The sequence below is a fragment of the Castor canadensis genome, chromosome 14 (assembly GCF_047511655.1).
Source record: "Castor canadensis chromosome 14, mCasCan1.hap1v2, whole genome shotgun sequence".
In the NCBI taxonomy this organism is placed as follows: Eukaryota; Metazoa; Chordata; class Mammalia; order Rodentia; family Castoridae; genus Castor; species Castor canadensis.
Genome location: NC_133399.1, coordinates 64,927,498 through 64,946,471, shown reverse-complemented (window position 1 = coordinate 64,946,471; position 18,974 = coordinate 64,927,498). Strand labels below are relative to the sequence as shown.

General features: G+C 33.5%; 1 protein-coding gene and 1 non-coding gene across 9 annotated transcripts in view; one reads left to right on the top strand and one right to left on the bottom strand.

Moving 5' to 3' along the window:
- The window catches only part of Wrn (WRN RecQ like helicase), a 131,509-nt gene that overhangs the window by 107,491 nt on the left and 5,044 nt on the right, over window positions 1–18,974 (top strand). For 7 of the 8 annotated variants that reach the window (XM_074054683.1, XM_074054682.1, XM_074054681.1 and 4 more), the window contains 4 exons: window positions 1,173–1,287; window positions 5,742–5,873; window positions 8,273–8,435; window positions 16,536–16,753. In XM_074054683.1, coding sequence (XP_073910784.1) covers window positions 1,173–1,287; window positions 5,742–5,873; window positions 8,273–8,435; window positions 16,536–16,753 — 628 coding nt within the window. Of the gene's footprint in view, window positions 1–1,172; window positions 1,288–5,741; window positions 5,874–8,272; window positions 8,436–13,727; window positions 13,819–16,535; window positions 16,754–18,974 lie in introns of those variants that run through there. The other variant, XR_012441458.1, reaches the window with a different exon arrangement.
- LOC141417117 (small nucleolar RNA SNORA51) lies at window positions 16,260–16,392 on the bottom strand. Its single transcript, XR_012441735.1, has one exon. It is a non-coding gene; the product is annotated as a small nucleolar RNA SNORA51 (small nucleolar RNA).

The following is an 18,974-nucleotide window of genomic DNA, read 5'->3' as shown; positions in this document are numbered from 1 at the left end:
CTTTAGCTTAGAATTCAAATCTGTCCATTTCCAAAGAATAGGTATTAGGTAATTGTGTTTGTCTTTGTGCTTCTTTTATTGTTTCTGGGATTTCTTTTTTCCTCCTCTGGTATTAAGGGTTGAACCCATGGTCTCACCCATGTTAGGGAAGTGCTCTACCACTTGACTTGAGTAATCTACCTCCCCTAAGCCCTGCCTCCCCCACAGCCCCTTAATTTTCCCCCTGTGGTACTAGTTTGAGCTCAGGGCCTGAAGCTTGCTAGGCAGGTGCTCTATACTTGAGCTACACCCCCAGTCCTTTTTATGCGTCAGTTAATTTTCAGATAGGGTCTCAGTTTTGCCCAGGGCCAGCTTGTATGGTGATTCCCTTATCTATGCTTCCTGCATAGTTGGGATTACAGGCATGTACCTCCATACCTGGCTTATTTCTGTTTCCAAATGTCATTCAATAGATGTTTCTTTAGTGCAGGATATCATAATGATATTACACAGTGCTTATATCTGTCAATAATTGTTTTGTTAAAAAATAAGCATTCTAAGACCACACTTAAATATTTTTCAGAGAAGATAATTAAGGAAAAAAACTCATTAGATTGGCTGAGTTTTAGAAAGGAAATGTCATACAGTCTTAGGTATTTGACACAATATAAAGTAAGGAGCTGCATCATTCAGTAGACCACTGTTTAAGTATTAAAAAACCAGCATACAGTTTGCATCATAATAAAATCATTAAAAAATTTAAACACACTGGTAGCCCAAGCTACTAGTGAATGAGACTTTCTTCTGAGAGTTTGTTAGACTCTCTCTTAGTAGTCTTCAGAGCTTCAGAGTTTCCATTTTAATTTCTATAAGTAATAATAATATCCGCAATAGAGTAGATGTAAGATGTTAGCCTGCTCCTTTCTTATAATGGCCTATTTACCAATTAAAATAGGTGCTGTGTTTTTGTGATGATGGAGGTGGTTTTATTTATTGATTGTTAAAATAGCAAATATTTAAGTAGAGAAAAGCAAAGAAATTATAAGACATGACTGCTTATATAGTACATTGTTTTCGATTGTGGGAAAATATACATTTACTGAATACAGTATGAAGCTGATTATCACCTGTGTTGCTGGAGTGATAGTGCCTCAGTGTTTTCTTGATCTCTCTCTCTCTTTTTTTAATGACAGACCAACTACTGTTGAAAATGTAAAACAGATCGATGGTGTTTCTGAAGGCAAAGCTACTATGTTGGCCCCACTGTTAGAAGTCGTCAATCATTTCTGCCAAGTAAATAATCTTCAGGTAAAATACTGTGGTTTGTAGAAGTTCTTGGAGAATAACCTTTTTTTTTTTTGACTGTTGTAAAAAGCAACATTTTCCCCTTTATTTGCATTTTCTTACCAGACACTTAGAAAATGAATTCAGATTGTTTTTACAGTAGATGTAAAAAAATTTTTAAAAAGTACTAGTTATCTACTTTTTGTTGTTGTTATTTGGGAGGTTTTTTTCAGAGATAGTCTTCACTAAGTATCCAAAGCTGGCCTTGAACTCTCCATTTTCCTGTGTCACCCTCCCCAGAGCTGGGATTACAGGGATGTGCCACCATGCTTTTTTTTTTTAATCTACTTTTGAAGATGATAAGAAGTTGTAAAAAACAGCTAACAGCTATTTCATTATGAAGTTTTAATTTTAAATTCAAATTAGTGTCATACTTTTGGTTGATAAATTCTAACTTACTCTCAAATGTGGTAGTTAGAAATTAAAGCCACACTACTATCTTTGCTGTTAGTTGATAAGGAACTCAGCCATTGTGTCTTTCTTATTGATTTGCATATTCCCTAATTACCTTCACCTTCCAGTAGTGCTGCCTTTCGATATTAAGTAGATTTCATTTTATTCTCTTTAGTTTTCATAGTGTTTTCTTCATATCCCTTCATTATTTCTTATTGTACTATAAACGACTATTTCCACAAGGGTTGTTCTTTAAAAATCCACATGTATACCACAAAATATACTTCAGCCCAAAAGGTGAGACCCCTTGAGGTTGTAGAAAGACTTCTGGACTCTGGAGTAATGGAATCTGGATTTCAAGTCTTTCATAGTTTATCTTGTCAACTGGAACATGTTCCTTAACTTCTCCTGGTCTCCATTTCCTCACCTACTCAGTGGAAATTATGCTTACTTCCCCATACAAGGAAAAGGCTGGAAGAGTTCAAACCACCCAAGGCAGTAGGTAGGGACTGTCTTCCTTTGTAAGCTTTGGGCATGCATAGTTGGGTCCTGCTTTAGGAAAATCATTCTCCAACTCTAGGTAGAAAACTTCTCTGTTTTTTGTATGTAGCATTTCCTTTTTTGGAATAGAATGTCTTTAGCAACTTTAAATTTTCTTTTTCATATTTTTATTCAAGAGTTCTTGTGAAAATTCCTTACATTTCCTATTAGGTATTTTGAAAATGAAATTATAGTGTCTTAATGATTTGATGAAGAATATCCTATTTGTGATAATTGAATAAGCTTTCTCTTTGGGCACTTGATGGTCATATCTTATTTCATGAATTAGTGGTATTATTTAATAATGAATGAGTTATTCCACCCAACTCCCCTTCAAATGAGGAAACTAAAGTATGATAAAAAGGTAAATGCCCCAAAGGGTAGAAATAAAAAGGCTTTCTGAACCTTCTGTACTGAGAAAATGACTGCTCTGTTTCTATAGTTAGGTATTATGCCTGGATTATTCTGCAGATTGAAGCCATTTATTAAAGAAATAAACCACCATTCATTTTTATTAAGCCAGTTTGTTATTTACTACTTTTAATTAGCTTTTAATATATTTGCTTCAGATTTTAAAATAGATCTTGAATATTACCATAATACAAATCTGAAGTTATAAATAGGAGTTAGGCATAGTGGTACATAGTTCCAAATACTCGGGTGGCTAAGGCAGGAGGATCCTTGAGCCCATGAGTTTAAGACTTACCTTGGGTAACACTGTGAGATCCCATCTCTAAATAAATAAATAAATATTGAAAAGTAATATTATAATTATGACATGGGTATTAAACCCATTAAGATGTCCTCTTTTTTTTGTTTTCTACCCTCCCTTCTTATAAGTTACACTGGCAAATCCATAAAAGTTTTAAGATTTCTAGGATAAAATGATATTGAAACAGGTTAAGAGGTAGAGAAAACAGGCAATTAGGGCACGGCCCTTGGTGATAAATCAAAACCTACAAGACATTTGTGTTCCAAGGTGTCTGGAAAACAACAGGCATGAGAAGCCCCAGGTTTCTGTGAGAAAGCAACAGGTATGAAGATTCCTGAGGTCTCTGTGGCAAATAATAGTCATGGAGACCCCCCTCCCCAAGGGTCTCTGGGAGAAAGCAATAGGCATGGAGGCTCCCACAGTTTCTGTTGGAAAAGTAATAGGCATGTTGACTACATGACACATGACTCACTCATTTAGAGGAATGTGGCCAAAACTCTTCAGGAAATCCTAGCCATTGTCTGACACATGATCAGAAACCTGATAGGACAAGAAACATAAATAAAGCATGCACATGCCTGGTTGACCCAAGAAGGCAATCTGAATGGTTGCCAGGATGTCTTTGTCTGAAATTTTTTTCTTGCAACAGTATAAGCCACTAGACAAAGACCTGCTAGGGGGTGACCCTCTCCAACCCTTTCTTGGGACCCCTCCCAGCTGTGGGAGCTCTGCTCTTTGCTTTCTTTCCTCAATAAACTTTCCCACTTTGCTCACTGTTGTCCATCATTTCATTCTTTGAAATTGCAAGACAAAGACCCCAGGCTCAGACAGAGAAAGTCCATTAGTATATCATCTGTAAATGTGCAACTGAAGAATTTACAAATATCCAAGACACTCAGAAAAATAATCCAAAGTTTTTATCTCAGTAACATTGGGTTAGAATGGGATTGTAGTAAGCAAAAGTCTAATCAAATTATAATCTATGTTGTTAAAAGTATTTGTGAACACAGTGGTCATGGGAACATAGGAAAGGCATAAAGCCTACTCAAGCACTTTATGGATCTGAAGACATTTTGGCTAACAGGTTTTGAACATTATAGTTTAATTGGCAAGACTCACCTACCTTTGTTACTAAGAGACTAAGAAGACATTGTCAGAAGTTCCTGCTATGTTCTAAGCTAAGCAACTTTCAGGTAGGCTGGCTTTCCATATAGCTTTTCTTTAGGACAGATTGCAGTGGTTGAGCAAAGTGAAACCTTTCAGTGATAAATTAATGAATTTGCTTTCCAAGTTATATACTTATATTTATATAAACACACATATACATTAAAGCAAGTTGAGAGATGAATAATGCAGTTACTCCCCAACACACAACTATTCTGTAACAAGACACATCAGATTTTTCAGAATGCAAGGATGTGTTCTGAAACCCCAGCCTAGAATAAGAAAATGCCAGTCTGGGAACCAATTGGAGCAGCCAGCTCAGTTTCCCTAGAAAGTACTGTTCTGTCTTGATGCATGCTTTCTAAAAACTGCACAAAGCAGTTATCCTGAAGCTTTAAAATAGAAATAGAAACATATGGCAACTGGCCCTGTTTTATTTAAATTTATATGCCCAGAACACCAAATCCCTACCCTTAGGGTTATTTGGTTGAAATTCTCTTTTGTGTTCATGTGGGAATATAGCTGTGAGATTCTGTATGCAAAATGAAATCCCAAAAAGGTTTGGAAAACACATTTTATTTCCTTGGGCCAGGTAATTCAAATTCTAAAATTAGTTGTCATATATGTAATAAGGAAAAAAGTCAAAGAAACATTTATATTTCTCAACAAATAGTATTAAGCCAAAACTCACCTAACAATTTTTTTAATTGAATTCACTAAAGCACATGATATTTGGAAACAAAGTAAATTTCTTATCCAAAGAAAGGCTCATAAATATTCCTCCTCAAATCTGTACATAATATAGCAGACTATAATGACCATATCAAGATGGTGCCAGTGTTATTCATTGAGACTTGACTCTTTAAATTATTAAACTGTCTTGTTGCTGGTTTTGTTATGACAAAATATGCAGTATGCTGGTTTTGTTTTTGTTTTTTTATGTGTGTGACCAGGGTTTGAACTCAGGCTTCATGCTTGCAAAGGAGGCACTTGACCACATGAGTCACATCTCACTCCAGTTTGTTCTGGTTATTTTGGAAATGGGATTTCATGGACTATGATCCTCCAGATCTTAGCCTTCTAAGTAGCTAAGATTATAGGCATGAACCACTGGCACCTTTTTTTTCTTTTAAACATCTCTTGAAGCAAATTTAAGATTTTACATAATGCTTAAAGGTCATTGTGATGTATCTTTATATGTGTGTGTATTGCATATATGCATATATGTATGTATACACATATATAGAGAGATATAGTTAGGATATCTATCTTTATATTACCCACTTTCATAAGTATAGTGTCTGATTTTGAAAATTGATTCTATTCATTCATTCAGTGTTCACTTCTTGAGGATTAGGGGATTAATTTAGAGACAGAGTGATTCACTTTGCAGTTCCTTTTTATTCTTTCCTTATTGACTAAAGACTAGGAAAGTTTGTTATTATAAATATTTTATTAAAATTTATGCTCTCTAGCTTACTTTACCTTTTTAAGTTAATATGTAAAAAAAAATAATTCAACTTGTTTTGAGCTTCCCACGAAAACTATTTGTTCCTTAGAGGTTCTACTTATGCTACTTTATAATTTGTATAACATTTTACTTTCGCAGATAGATCTCTTTTCAAATACAAAGCCTCAAGAAGAACAGAAAAAAAGTCTGGAAGTGAAAAATAAAAAATGCTCACTCTCCCAGTCTGCAGCTGTTACATATTCTTTATTTCAAGAAAAGAAGATGTCTTTGGTAAGGTATTTTCAAAGAATTTTTTTAGTTCATTTATCTACTTGTGTTTTATCAGCTTTTCAGTATTCACGCTGTGAATTGGGGTCATTGTCTTCTAACTCTACAGTAAGTCTCCTTTTGTGTTTAATTTTAAAATAGAATGGCATTTTCTTTTCTTTTAAGCCTGTCTCTGTCAATGAAGTAGCAACAATAAGAATAGTTCAGCCATGATTATCTTACAGAGTTTGCTTCAGGGTTATAGATAATCATATTTATAACTCAGGGATATTGTAACAGCAATATTTTAAAACTAGTTTTTAAAAATGGAACTGAAAAAACAATGCTAATTACTTCAGAGCAATACTAATAGTTCAAAAGTGACTGTATATGTATTGTTAAGATATAACCTCTTGGGTTATAAGCTTAGTGATAGAATTCTTGCCTAGCATGCTTGAGGCCTTGGATTCAATCCCCAGTCCTGAAAAAAAAGCACCAAAAACCAGATGAAAAGCAGATCTGTAAATGTGCATGTGTCATGCGTGCATGCGTTATATTCATGTGTGCTTGGATAGTCCAAGGTACACGGGAGGTCTCTGCAGGGATATCCAGAAGGCTGGAAATAGCTTTTAAAAACTTTCTTCTCACTCTGTAACCTCTAAGACTGTTCTTTTTTAAAACTATACCAGATAGTCCTTGAAAAAAAAATTTAGTTACTGTAAAAAAAAAAAAAAGACCATATTTAATATTTCTTTATTGTTCTAACATAAATCTGAAAGGCTATTGAATTTTTTTGTATACAAAATGTAGCATATATCTTAATAGAATAAGGGCAGTATGAAACTTCCAGCTAAGTTTAATAGTTTGAAATTACTGTCCTCTTTGACATTAAATTGATTAGGAACAGATTGTGTAGTCCAGAGTCTGCTTTTCTTATTCTCTGTGCCCCTATCTACCAAGCTACGTTAAACACTTTTTATTCAAGTTAAGGTCCAATGTAAGTAAGAATAAACCCATAACTTACTTTACACTTTTAATTATCAAATTCCTCAATTAAAAGTATAAGATCTATTCCTCCAAAAAAACCAAATAATTCTATTATTTTTTAAGTAAAACACATGATAAATTATGAATTTTAAATTGAATTGTTATTTGAACCATAACTTATGGTACATGTTAAATATACTTATTTGTACGTGATTTGGTTGTGTGTGTATGGTAGAATTGAATGTAGTTACTAAGAGTAATTGTTATGTGCTCCACATTTTCTCAAGAAAGTGCATTACTAAACCATAATATGGGTTCCATATACCACATTTGATGATTACACATGTGAAGAATGGTCTGCCTTCATTTATGTCTTTTGGTGTTATTTGGTGGTATCTCACCGTATAACATGGTGACTAATTATCTGTACCTCCCTGGAGTCCGTGAGGGTCTTGCCAGTTAACCACAGAATTAAACGTGCCAAAGGAATAATTAATCAGGTGCAATAATACAATTAGTTTGAGGTAATTTGATGCCAAGTATCAAATAACCCTGACATTATACACACATGGTACACACTTTCTAGTAGAAAAGGGTAGGTGTTTAATGAAAGTAATTTGATACCTACCTTTAAGGATGAAAATAGTGCCTTAATGTGAAAGTGTCAACATTCACAGAAATAGTCTAAATTTAGACTTTTGAAATGCATAGAAAGACAGTATCATGAAATATGCTAGAACTGAATGGCTGAGGCTCTCTGTTTAAAATAATGTTTTACCTAATATATATCATAAATATATTTGGAGTCACATTTGTTTAAAAAGCTTTATAAATATAAAACACCCTAAATTGAACATAATTCATGTTAAGTTCAGTAGTATGATAGTGGTAACAGTCCTTGTTAAAATCATTGTTATTATTTTATGAATGGATCCATTTAAAATATGTATTAAAATTTTCCAAGAGCCTTTTATAGAGTGCATCTGGTATCTTATGCTATCAGTAATTATTTTAGGACTTATCTTCTTGGAAGTTCATGTAATTAAAGCACCATATATTGTATTTCAAGTGTATTGAATTTTAGAATAAAGTTTTTTATGTTTTTAAATATAGACAGTGATTAGACTTACCATAGAATGAATTTTCTCTACCTCTAATAGTTTTTTAAAGTAAATAATTAGAGAGGAATGAGGATTGAATTCTTGGCTAGAGTTGGGTGACTTTGTTTTTGTCCATATAATATATATAAACTAGAACCTATGTGGATCTGTAGTAGAATTAAAGAAATAGTTAAAATAGAAATTTTAAGTAAAGGTTTAGTCCATTGTTTATTTGTCAGTGAATATTTATACCTGCAGGTTTTGGATACTTTGTTTTCATGAAGTATAGCGGAAACTTTTGAAAACTCACTGGTTCTTTTGTTACTTTGTCTCTAGCACAGCATAGCTGAGAACAGGATTCTGCCTCTTACAGCAGTTGGCATGCACTTAGCCCAAGCAGTGAAAGCTGGCTACCCTCTGGACATGGAGCGAGCAGGTCTGACTCCAGAGGTTCAGAAGATTATTGCTGATGTTATCCGAAACCCTCCCATCAACTCAGGTGATCAGTGTTGCCTTGCTCTGCAGCCTTAATGACCCAAGTCACTGAACTTTGATGAAGTAAACAGGCCGACCTCTTAATTTTTCAGTTTAATAGCGTTGGACCCGTTATGCTACTGTGGAAACTTTGTGTTTGTAATTTTTTTTTATTGTTTTAGACAGTCTAAATATTTCTTCCCATTATTACCTGGAGGAAAGTATACTGAGAAATTCTTCTTTTCCTTTTCGGCTTTAGGTTATAATATCCCCACCCATTCTAAAAGAGCACTTTCACCCTGTTGTAATTTCTACCTCATCACTTGAAAATAAACACACTTTTCAAGCTGGGCATGGTGGCATGTGCCTGTAATCTTAGTACTCCAGAGGCTGAGGAAAGGGGATTGCAAGTTCCAGGCCAGCGTGGGCTTCTTAGCAAGTTTGATGCCAGCCCGAACAACAGACCCTGTTCCAAAAAAACAACATAAGATACATTTCTCCACATTTGTTCTCCAATTTTTTTTTCTCTGAGCCTCTTTGGTTCCTTGTCATTGGTTTCTCTTGAGTGGCCTCTTTAGTCAACTCAGTGGCATCAGACACTATGACATGGGCCACGCTCTATAGCCCCCTCTTGTGCCTGTGAGGCAGAACCTCAACTGGAAGTCAAGCCCCTTTGCTTGTCCTGCAGAAATTTTTAAGTAATGATCCATTTTTTACAAAAGTAAAGTTGAAGTGCATCAGAGGATTTTCTTCTTATATGCACAAATATAAAGTTGGTGTGTTATAACTCAATAAATCTGATCAAAGTTTCCAGATTGTTAGAATAGAGTAGCGACCATACAAAATTCTTTATCTGCAAAGCTGTGTGAATAGTTACTTTTTATTACCTCAAATTCTTTCCCACATGGAAACAACTACAGTGTTCTCTCCACTCTCAGAAAGCCCTATCAATAGTGTACATAATTGAGCAGAACAGAAGTAGTCAAGTCACCTTAAACAACAGTATTATTTCTAGGCTTGTGGAAGGTGTAAAGAACTGAAGGTGAACAAACACCTCTATTACTTCCACTGATGAACAGTGGAAGCATAAGACAAGGAGGGGCACAGACATGTTTGGTGTGTGCTCATTTAAGATCCAGGGATGAAGGAATGGTGGTGAGTGAGATTTTAATTATATGCAGGCCTGTTGATACATTATGTCACGTACTTAAGAAAGACCCTTTACAGTAATTGTGTTTCTGTATCACTTCCTAGCTTTCTGGTTATAATTTGATTTCCCATGTATATTGCACCTATAGGGAAAGCATGCTGTAGTCATGTTAATTTGAGTATCTAAGTGATAATTGTGTATTCCTAATTGTAGTTAATAAATTGATACTTTGTGAACTTGGTCATTGTAGATCTGCTAAGGTTAAATTAGGTTTCTGAATTCGAAGATGTGAAAGCCAGATCCTGGACTGTGCAGTAATATATTCAAGGCAGTTCAGCTATGAACCATCTTTATGAGAAATCTACATAACTCTTCTGGTCACATTCCAATCTTTCTAACATTGGCAGCCATTTTACTAGAAATTAAGACAGAGGGAGGAAAATCGTAATTGTTTGGTATGACTGGTTTCATGAGTCTCTTGTTTCTTTAGTGCAAAATGACATGGTGTTTTAGGGAAATCCAAAGATTGAACAGTCTTCTTAATTTTAGTACTTCGGAATTGTTTTTCCCTTATAAATGTCTTAGTACTCAGAAAAATGTGTCTTTTGATTAGATCGTAAAAGTTAGGCAATAGTTTCTAAAAAAGAGTTTGTACAGCTTTCTCCTTTTTTTTTTTTAAGTATTGACAATTCTGAAGACTGAAAGATGGATTAGCCTAGTCAAGGAAGAGCAAAGACTCTGGTAGCAGATTCAGATCTTGGCTCTACCACTTCTGGTTATGTGACCACTGATAAATTACCCAACCTCCATGAGTCTTAGATTTTTCTTCTCTAAAACAGAGGCTTAATATTGCCTCTCTTACAGAATTGTAGAAATAAACTAGGTACTACACAGAAAGCCCTGGCATGTAGTAAAGTGGTGAGTAGGCAGTGGTGTTGGTGAAAGATGATGATTGAAGAACTAAGATAATATTTCATAGCATCTTAAAAATATTAACTTTCATTACTTTCAATCTCTGCCCTTTTAAATAGCTAATTAATAATATCTGAAGTTAATGTACACGCCTTGCAAGCACAAAGCCCTGAGTTCAACCCCAGTGCTGCCAAAAAACAATGTATGAAATCAATAAATAAGTATATAAGAAGGAAAAATTTTAAAACTGTACAGTCATCCCTCAGTATCTATTGGATTCAAGATTTCCAGAGGATATAAAAATCTGTGGATACTCATATAAAAGAATTTGCTTATAGCTTATACACATCCTGGTATACTTGAAATCATGCTTAGATTACTTACAATAAATACCTACTACAGTGTAAATGCTATGTAAATAGTTCTTACATTCTATTGTCTAGGAAATAATAAGAAAAAAATTCTGTACATGTTCAGTACAGATGTGATTTCTTTTCCTTAATATGAGAGAGTCTTGCTTCATAGCCCAGGCTAGTTTCAAACTCATGATTCTTCTGTCTCAGCTTTCAAAGTGCTGATGTTTATAAGTGTGTGCACTGCCATGCCCCACGATTTCTTTTTTCAATCCATAATTGGTGAACCCATGGTGCAGAACCAACAGATACCAATGGCCAAACTGTATTTTATAGAAAGAATTAACTTTCACAATTCTGGCAGGTTGTAACGATCTTTTTTCTGTATATATGTAGTAAAGAATTCTTGAGCAATATTTTGAATGATATAAAATGAGTGTTCTCAATTCATTATTGAGGAAAATAGTAAAGGAACACTTAGGATTATATTATTATAACAAAATATTGATAAAATTAGTTTTATTTGGCTATGATAAAGAATTGAAGTGCTGTTAATTTCATTTCTAAATCATATAGTTGTAAAGTTACAGAACTTTACATTCAGAAAAGAAAATGGAAACATTAAATTTTCCCTTTCCCACGCCCACTCTGTTTCAGAGATAGGAAAGTGAGTCCTATATAGTCGTGACATTGTTTTAAATCACGTGTAAGATGGATTAATGATGGATCATGTTTTTCTTTTCAGTGTTCATTTTACGTTGTACTGCCAACCAACTTAAGAGAAGGGAGTATGCAACTTGTAATTCTGGCATAGGATTCAGGTTTATCAATCACCTAACTTGAATAAAATAAATTAATGTAATTTTATCCAATTTAATAATATTTTTGTTAGTCATTTCATTTTGATGTTAAATGACTTTTTAAATCAAGCAGAATATTTAACATGAAAAATTCTGTATTTAAAGTAATTCAACAAATACCAGAGAGATGAGAAAACATTTTGTAATCATTAGTGAGTAAAACATCTCTTTACCACTATATACAGAATGTTGTATTGAATTTTTACGCAGAGCTACATTAAATTGAAATTAAGGTACAGAATTTTTAAAAATATGCTTATTAAACATGTATTTTTTCCTTCCATCAATACAGTGTGTGTAGGTTGAACATATAATATGCAAAGTGTGCATTTTTATAGCTTAACTTCTTAACTGCCAAAGCCAAAATAGAGGCTCCAACTTTTATTTCTTCTGCTAGTACCTTTATTTCTCTGTCAGATATCATACATTGATACGAGATTTTGCTTTTGGATTCTTGTTTTTCTTTGATTAGATACTGTTTGTTCTCCTACTGCAGAAAGCATAATTGTTATAAATGATAACAAGTAAAGATACACATACTATGTTAATGATTCAGATGTGTTATTTTCATCTTTTATCTGTAGCCTATTTGCATAATTGGTGGAATCTAAAATTTTGCACAATCCTGAATTGAAAATTTTTCTTTTTTATTATAACATTAACCTAAAAGTAGAGTATTTGTGAGTTGAAATCTTATTTTCACACATTGTTATTTTCCAAATAGACTTTGACTTTGTGACTCTTAATGTTTACAGTTCTGTTCTTTATTGTTCTTGTTTTCCATGTTTACATAATCTTAAACTTCTTTTTTTAAGTTGGGATTCTAGCTGTGCTTAATAATAAATTAAGACAAGCATTTAATGAGGTACCTAGATAATATTTTGAAATTTTTCTTTGTCCCATTCTTTATGTTCATGTAACTGGAAAATTAAGGGTGGCTTCTAAGGGACCTGATATGGAAGTAGGAGTAACATGATCTCTCTTAAAGCACTGAAGGAATATAGCTAGTATTATCATTTAATTCTCCAGTAAATACTTTTAGCACTTATTTATTTACAAAGTATAGTAAGACGAATCTTTAAAGATCTTAAAGATAGATACCAGTTATTTGCATGTATCTAATGCAGGTAACTTTAATATAGAAATATAAAGGTACCTACAGAAATGTGTAAAAATATGAATTTTATAATTATATCTAAAAATTAAATGAACTTTAGACATGTAAAAAATTGCTGTGAGTAAGCATCATAAACAATTGTTTATATATCATAATTTTATGAAAAAATGACATTCTAATTTTATTTTATTTTTTTCACAAGGATACAATTTTAATAGTGACATATTAAGATGCAATGTCTGCTAAATTATAAAAATTGCTTTAAAAATATATCGACTCAATTATACTCATTTCCTTTCCATTATGTATTGACATTTTTCAAATACTGCATAATAAATAAATTCAAAACATGATCATTACAACATGTGGCAAATCATTTCACATCTGCCTAACATTATTCCCAAATTTTAATCTAATGCTTAATGCATTAAATTTTATTGATGAAAATGCTACATTCACATATTTCATAAAAACAGAGCAAGGGGCCTTAGAAAATAATCACACTTGCATGAAATGCTGACAAATAATTTATGTATCATTTCTACAGAGCATTCTGTTCACACCATGTATATTTGACATTACCAATTATAATTGCAGATACACTGATGTTGAACTTACAATTTTAATACTTAAAAATCATTGTTCCTGTCCATTGACTAATGAATGGATAAACAAAATATGATACACATTCATACAATGAAATATTATTTAGCCATAAAAAGGAATGGAGTATTGATACATGTTACAACATGGATGAATCTTGAAAACATGATACTAAATGAAAGAATCCAGAAACAAAAGGCCACAATATTGCATGATTCCACATATAAAATGTCCAAAATAGGCAAATCTATAGACAAATTATAATAGTAGTTTCCAGGAGCTGAGAGAAGTGACTGCTAATACACCTGGGGCTTCTTTTCAGGAAGAGAGAAATGTTCTGAAATTAGACAGTCGTGATGATTGCACAACTTAACGAATATACTAAAGACCACTGAATTGTACAGCTTAAAACGGTAAATGTATCTTGACTTTTTAAACTGAAAAAAAAGTAATGTTCCAATAAAGACCATCATGGTATCGATATGACCATAACTAATAGAATAAGAACTAGGTTCTCAATCATGAGGATGTCACATTAGGAGAATTACTGGCCAAAGTCAATTCTGATGACATATTTAAGGGCACATGAGAGGATAAAATTGCTGTTGCTATTAAAATATGTAAAGTAGATCTTTCCAGGGAACCAAAATTAAAATTTTTACACGAAGCCAAAATCCTCAACATAATTATCCCAATGTATATTATCAAACTTATAGGAGTTCATACACAAATATATGTTTATATATCATAATTTTATGAGAAAATGACATTCTAATTTTAGAAATAAATTTATTCTAAGTGAAATAAAATACCCTTTTTCTTTTTAAAATAACAGTCTATGACACTATGATAATTCAATATAGGAATTTTTCAAAAAAATTTATTTGTAAGTATTACATTTATAGTATGAAGGCATTAAGAATGTAGTTTATCTAATTTTTAACCCATAGAATAAAATGAATTAGCATACTGTAGTTATATTAACTGATTATAGAGTGTGGGAAAAATTATATGATTTTTTTTCTACAGTAGCACTTTCTAAAAGAAATATGAGTCACATATGAAATTTAAAATATTCTGGTAGCCACATTAAAAAGTAAGCCAGTATTATTAATTTTAATAACAGTTTAACCTCAGTATATTCAAAATGTTATCATTTCACCATTTAATATAAAAATTATTGACAAGACATTTCATGTATTTTTTGCTGTAATAAGCCTTTGAAATCGGGTAAATATGTTTACAACATACATATCTTCTAATGCTAAAGGTTAATTAGAAATACTTGACATATATTTAGCTTTCATAAAATGTACAATTGAACAAAGTAGGTTGAAATACTCAAGTTGTTTCAAAAGACTTAAGAGTTTTCTAACAAGTAAACCAAGTGTCAGTTTTAAAATTTAATTATGAATTAATTTGAATTACTTAAATCTAAGAATTTAGTTCCTATTTATATCAGCCATGGATGATTACACAACAGTTCTAGGGATAGTTTGGCAATGTACATTAAAGCACTAAGTGTGTTTAGTCTTTGTACTACCAGTCCCACTTATAGGAGTCTAGAAGTATGGAAAAATACATGTTACAGGATGTTCCTCAGAGCATTTAAAAAGAACAAATGAAGACAAATGAAAGGGGACTCAAAGTAAATCCTTATGCACACTCCTCAGACATTAAAATGGATGAAGTAATAAAACTGGTGGGATTTCCATGGTATTTAGGATGGTCTAGTATCCAAAGGAAAAATAAAATTTTCATTTGATTGATAACTGTGATAATCACATTGCTTTTATTACATGTAGAGGTGATTTATCTTAAGACTATGCTTAGCACCAGTTTTACTTCTTAAAACCTAATTAGCTAAGGTAACCCAGCCCACTGTCCTATTTGCTATTAGCTATGTATCTTTTTTTTTTTTTTTGGTGGGTTTGGGGTTTGAACTCAGGACTTTGTGTTTGCAAAGCAGGCACTGTAACACTTGAGTCATATCTTAACTTCATTTTGCTTTGGTTGTTTTGGAGATGGGGGTCTCACAAACTATTTGTCTGGGCTGGCCTCGAACTATGATCTTCCCTGTCTCAGCCTCCCAACTAGCCAGAATTACAGGCATGAACCACCTGCCCGGTTCTTCCTGCCTTTTAAAAAAATTTCAGTATTTGGTGGTAAGTCCTGGAGTAAAAAGCTAAGATCTTTGGAAGAAAAGAGAACATATAACTGAAAATTATAATAGTTTAAAGGGTGGCATTTGAAGAAATGTGTTGTGTTGAATTGAGTATCAGCAATATTTGATATGTTTTGTAAATTACATGAAGATGAGTGAGTAGGTTTTAAGTTGCTTGGTTTTACTGGACTCTAGAGCACTGCAGATAACTACTCTGTTGGAATGAAGTGCCTGTAATAGAAACAGTGCTTTATTTATAGGAAATTTCAACATAGTTAATATAGGGTATGGAGAGATTGATCCTATCTGAATTAGTTCTGTTGAGAAACAAAAAATTTAAAGTTCCTAGATTCTGAAAATGACATACTTTCCCAGAAAACTCATCTAGTCATAAGCATTTTAAGTAATTGCTATGTTTTGTTATGCTATAGTAACCACTGAAAAGATTCTTTTTGTAGGAATCTTACTTACAAATATCATTAGCTTCTATTTTAAGAATAAATTACTTTTAAGAAAAATTAATTTTTACTTGATATTTGGAATTTGAAGCACAGTATTCTTCAGAGGCAGTCCTGTGACTGTTTTGGTTCTCTGGGCAGCCTGCCTAGGACAGTCTGAAGCATGGCTGGGCTCAGGGCCAGGATTTAGGTGATGCAAGAGTGAAGGGGACAAGTTCTACTCCATTTCCCTTCTGGACGCCCCCTGTTCACAGTAGATACCAGGCACAGGACCTGGGCTGAGCTGTATGTGGGGTGGTTTACTTTGTCTCCTCTGTCTGTGCAGTTAGTGTAAGAACACAGCCTGTGCTACTCACCAGAAGGCCAGCTACAGGCATTTGAAAGAGAAGGATTTTCTTTGGTAATCTTCCTTCTTTCCTTTCTACAAAATGTTTTGCCATTTCCATGTGTAAGTTTTCTGAAGTGTTCTGCATTGTTTGTTTTTCAATCCGTCTTTCATCTTTTACAGATATGTATAATATTAAACTAATTAGAATGTTAGTTCCTGAAAACATTGATGTGTATCTCATCCACATGGCAATTGAGATCCTCGAGAGTGACCATGACTGCAGATCCTCAGGCCAGTCTTCATGTGATTCCAACATGAAGAGATGTTTTCCCAACTCGGAAGAGACCTATTCAAGCTCTAAGAGAAGCAAGGAAGAAGTACTCACTAATACCACCAAGGTGCTAATTATATGTAGAATTTTCATAAAGTGTCAGTGTGTTCATTTTGCTATGTTTTTGGACCTTTTATTCTGATATAAAGTTACTTTACTTGTATGCTGTAATGTTCTTTGCTTTTCAAAATATAAGAAAAGTGATTTTTAGGAAAACGTTAAAAGGGGAACATAGTCTACTGATGTAGTTTATTGTGTAGAATGTCACCTTAAAGTTTACTTGTATTGGAGTTATAGTCTGGAGAATTACACCTTCTTTCAGAGGTGTAATTAATGGAGTTAAGTATATGGCAATTTATATGGTTAATGAAAATGAAACCAAAATCTGTTAAAAATCTCACCCCAAGTTGGTCATTCATCTTGCTTTATTGCCATTATACTGAATATGTAGGATAGAAGGAAAATTATTGCTTATAATTCCGAGTGTATCACAAGTTAGTAATAATTAGAGAAAGACTACACATTTACCATTATGTTAGATGGTACATTGTGTTAAAACAAAGTGCTTTGAAAATTATTACTCAATGTATGAGATAAATAAATATTAATTAGTGAATAATTATTCTCTGGCAAGGTGACACTATTAAATGATTGCATAAATTTGAAATTTTGACCTGCAGTATCTTCCAGTTCTAAAATTACATGACTTCATGATAAAAGTTGTTGAACTTTTAATAATTCACTAAAAACAATTTTACTTCCTAGATGATAAATTTAGTGTGATAGTAGGTGGTTAATATTTATATTAGAAGATTAGGGACTCCATTTTAATTCTACTGTAATCTACATAGTATTTCCAACAATTAAACTCTTCTCAGTAGCTTAAAAATAAGGGGAGTTGGCCAGGTGCTGGTGCTCATGCCTGTAATCCTACTCAGGATGATCCAGGTTCAAAGCCAGCCTGGGCAAATGTTTGGGAGACCCTACCTTGAAAAATACCTGACACAGAAAAGGGCTGGTGGAGTGGCTCAAGTGGTACAGTGCCTGCCTAGCAAGCCTGAGGTCCTGAGTTCAAACTCCAGTACCATCAAAAAAAAAAAAAGGAATTGCAGAACTGGTCTTTTAAATTTTGTACCTCAGTTAGGTTTATTCTAGATAACTGAATAAAATTTAATTACTTGGAAATGTTTATATTTTTTATAATTAACTAGCCATAGAGGGATATTAAAGAAAATATATTTGTGGTAAATTTAATGTAATTTACCTTCTGTGCTCTGCTTTTCATATCTTTAATCTGTACTGGGCGCCTAACTAGGCCTCCCATGTAGCTAGAATGACAGGTGTGTACCACTGTGCCCAACTTATTAGTTGAGATGGGGTCTCACTAATTTTTAGTTCAATCTGGCCTCTGATGCTCCTGATCTCCACTTACCGAGCAGTTGGGATTATAGGCATGAGCCATTGTACCCCACCTAAGAAAGTCTTCTTAAGTCTTTTAGTATTTCGTTCCATTGTGTTGTGTTGTGTTTCTTCTTCAGGGACTTCTATGGTGTGTATGTTGGATCTTATTTACTAGCTCAATATTTGTTACTTCTCATGAGTCCTTTCTATTAATTTTTTTACTTACTTTTTTCTTTTCCACCTTTCATTGCTCTTTGGACATAACCTGTTAGGTTTACTACTGTCTCCACATAGTTTAGTAGTCACGTCAAAGTTTTTTCCGATTGTTTCTTGAGTTCCCCCAGTTTTGAGTTTTCTGATTTTGATTTAAGGTTGTTTTTCCTGTCTTGAATAATTTCCTTCATATTTTTAGCTCATTTTGAAATGTTACAGTTTTATTCTAAATCTAAGCAAGTCTGTTGTTAAGATGTGACCTGGATCCTTTCCTGTTCCCCATTTCCATGTGAAATTAGTTCTTTTGCACCATCAAAATAAGGCTTTGCCAATTTCATACAACTCTCTAATGTTGTCTGGTGTAATGTCCAAAATGTGGCATATGAGCCGCACCTCATGTTTCTATTTGGCTTTTTTCCTCTGTCTGTTTCTGTTGTACCTGTCCTCCCTGATTTTAATTTGACTGCAGTAGGTTCTTCTGAGTGTGGGGCCTTTTCCTGGATGGCAGCCGTGGCTGGTCACAGAGTTCATTGGAGTCAGCTGCTATAACCACTTCTGACACCAGTGGGGAGTTTTACACTCACCTGTTATTGGAAGGGACAAAAGCCCTCCGGTTGCCCCATCTGTTCTCCCCATCTGTTCTCACATTTCTCTGCCAGGCTTCCCTGTGGGGT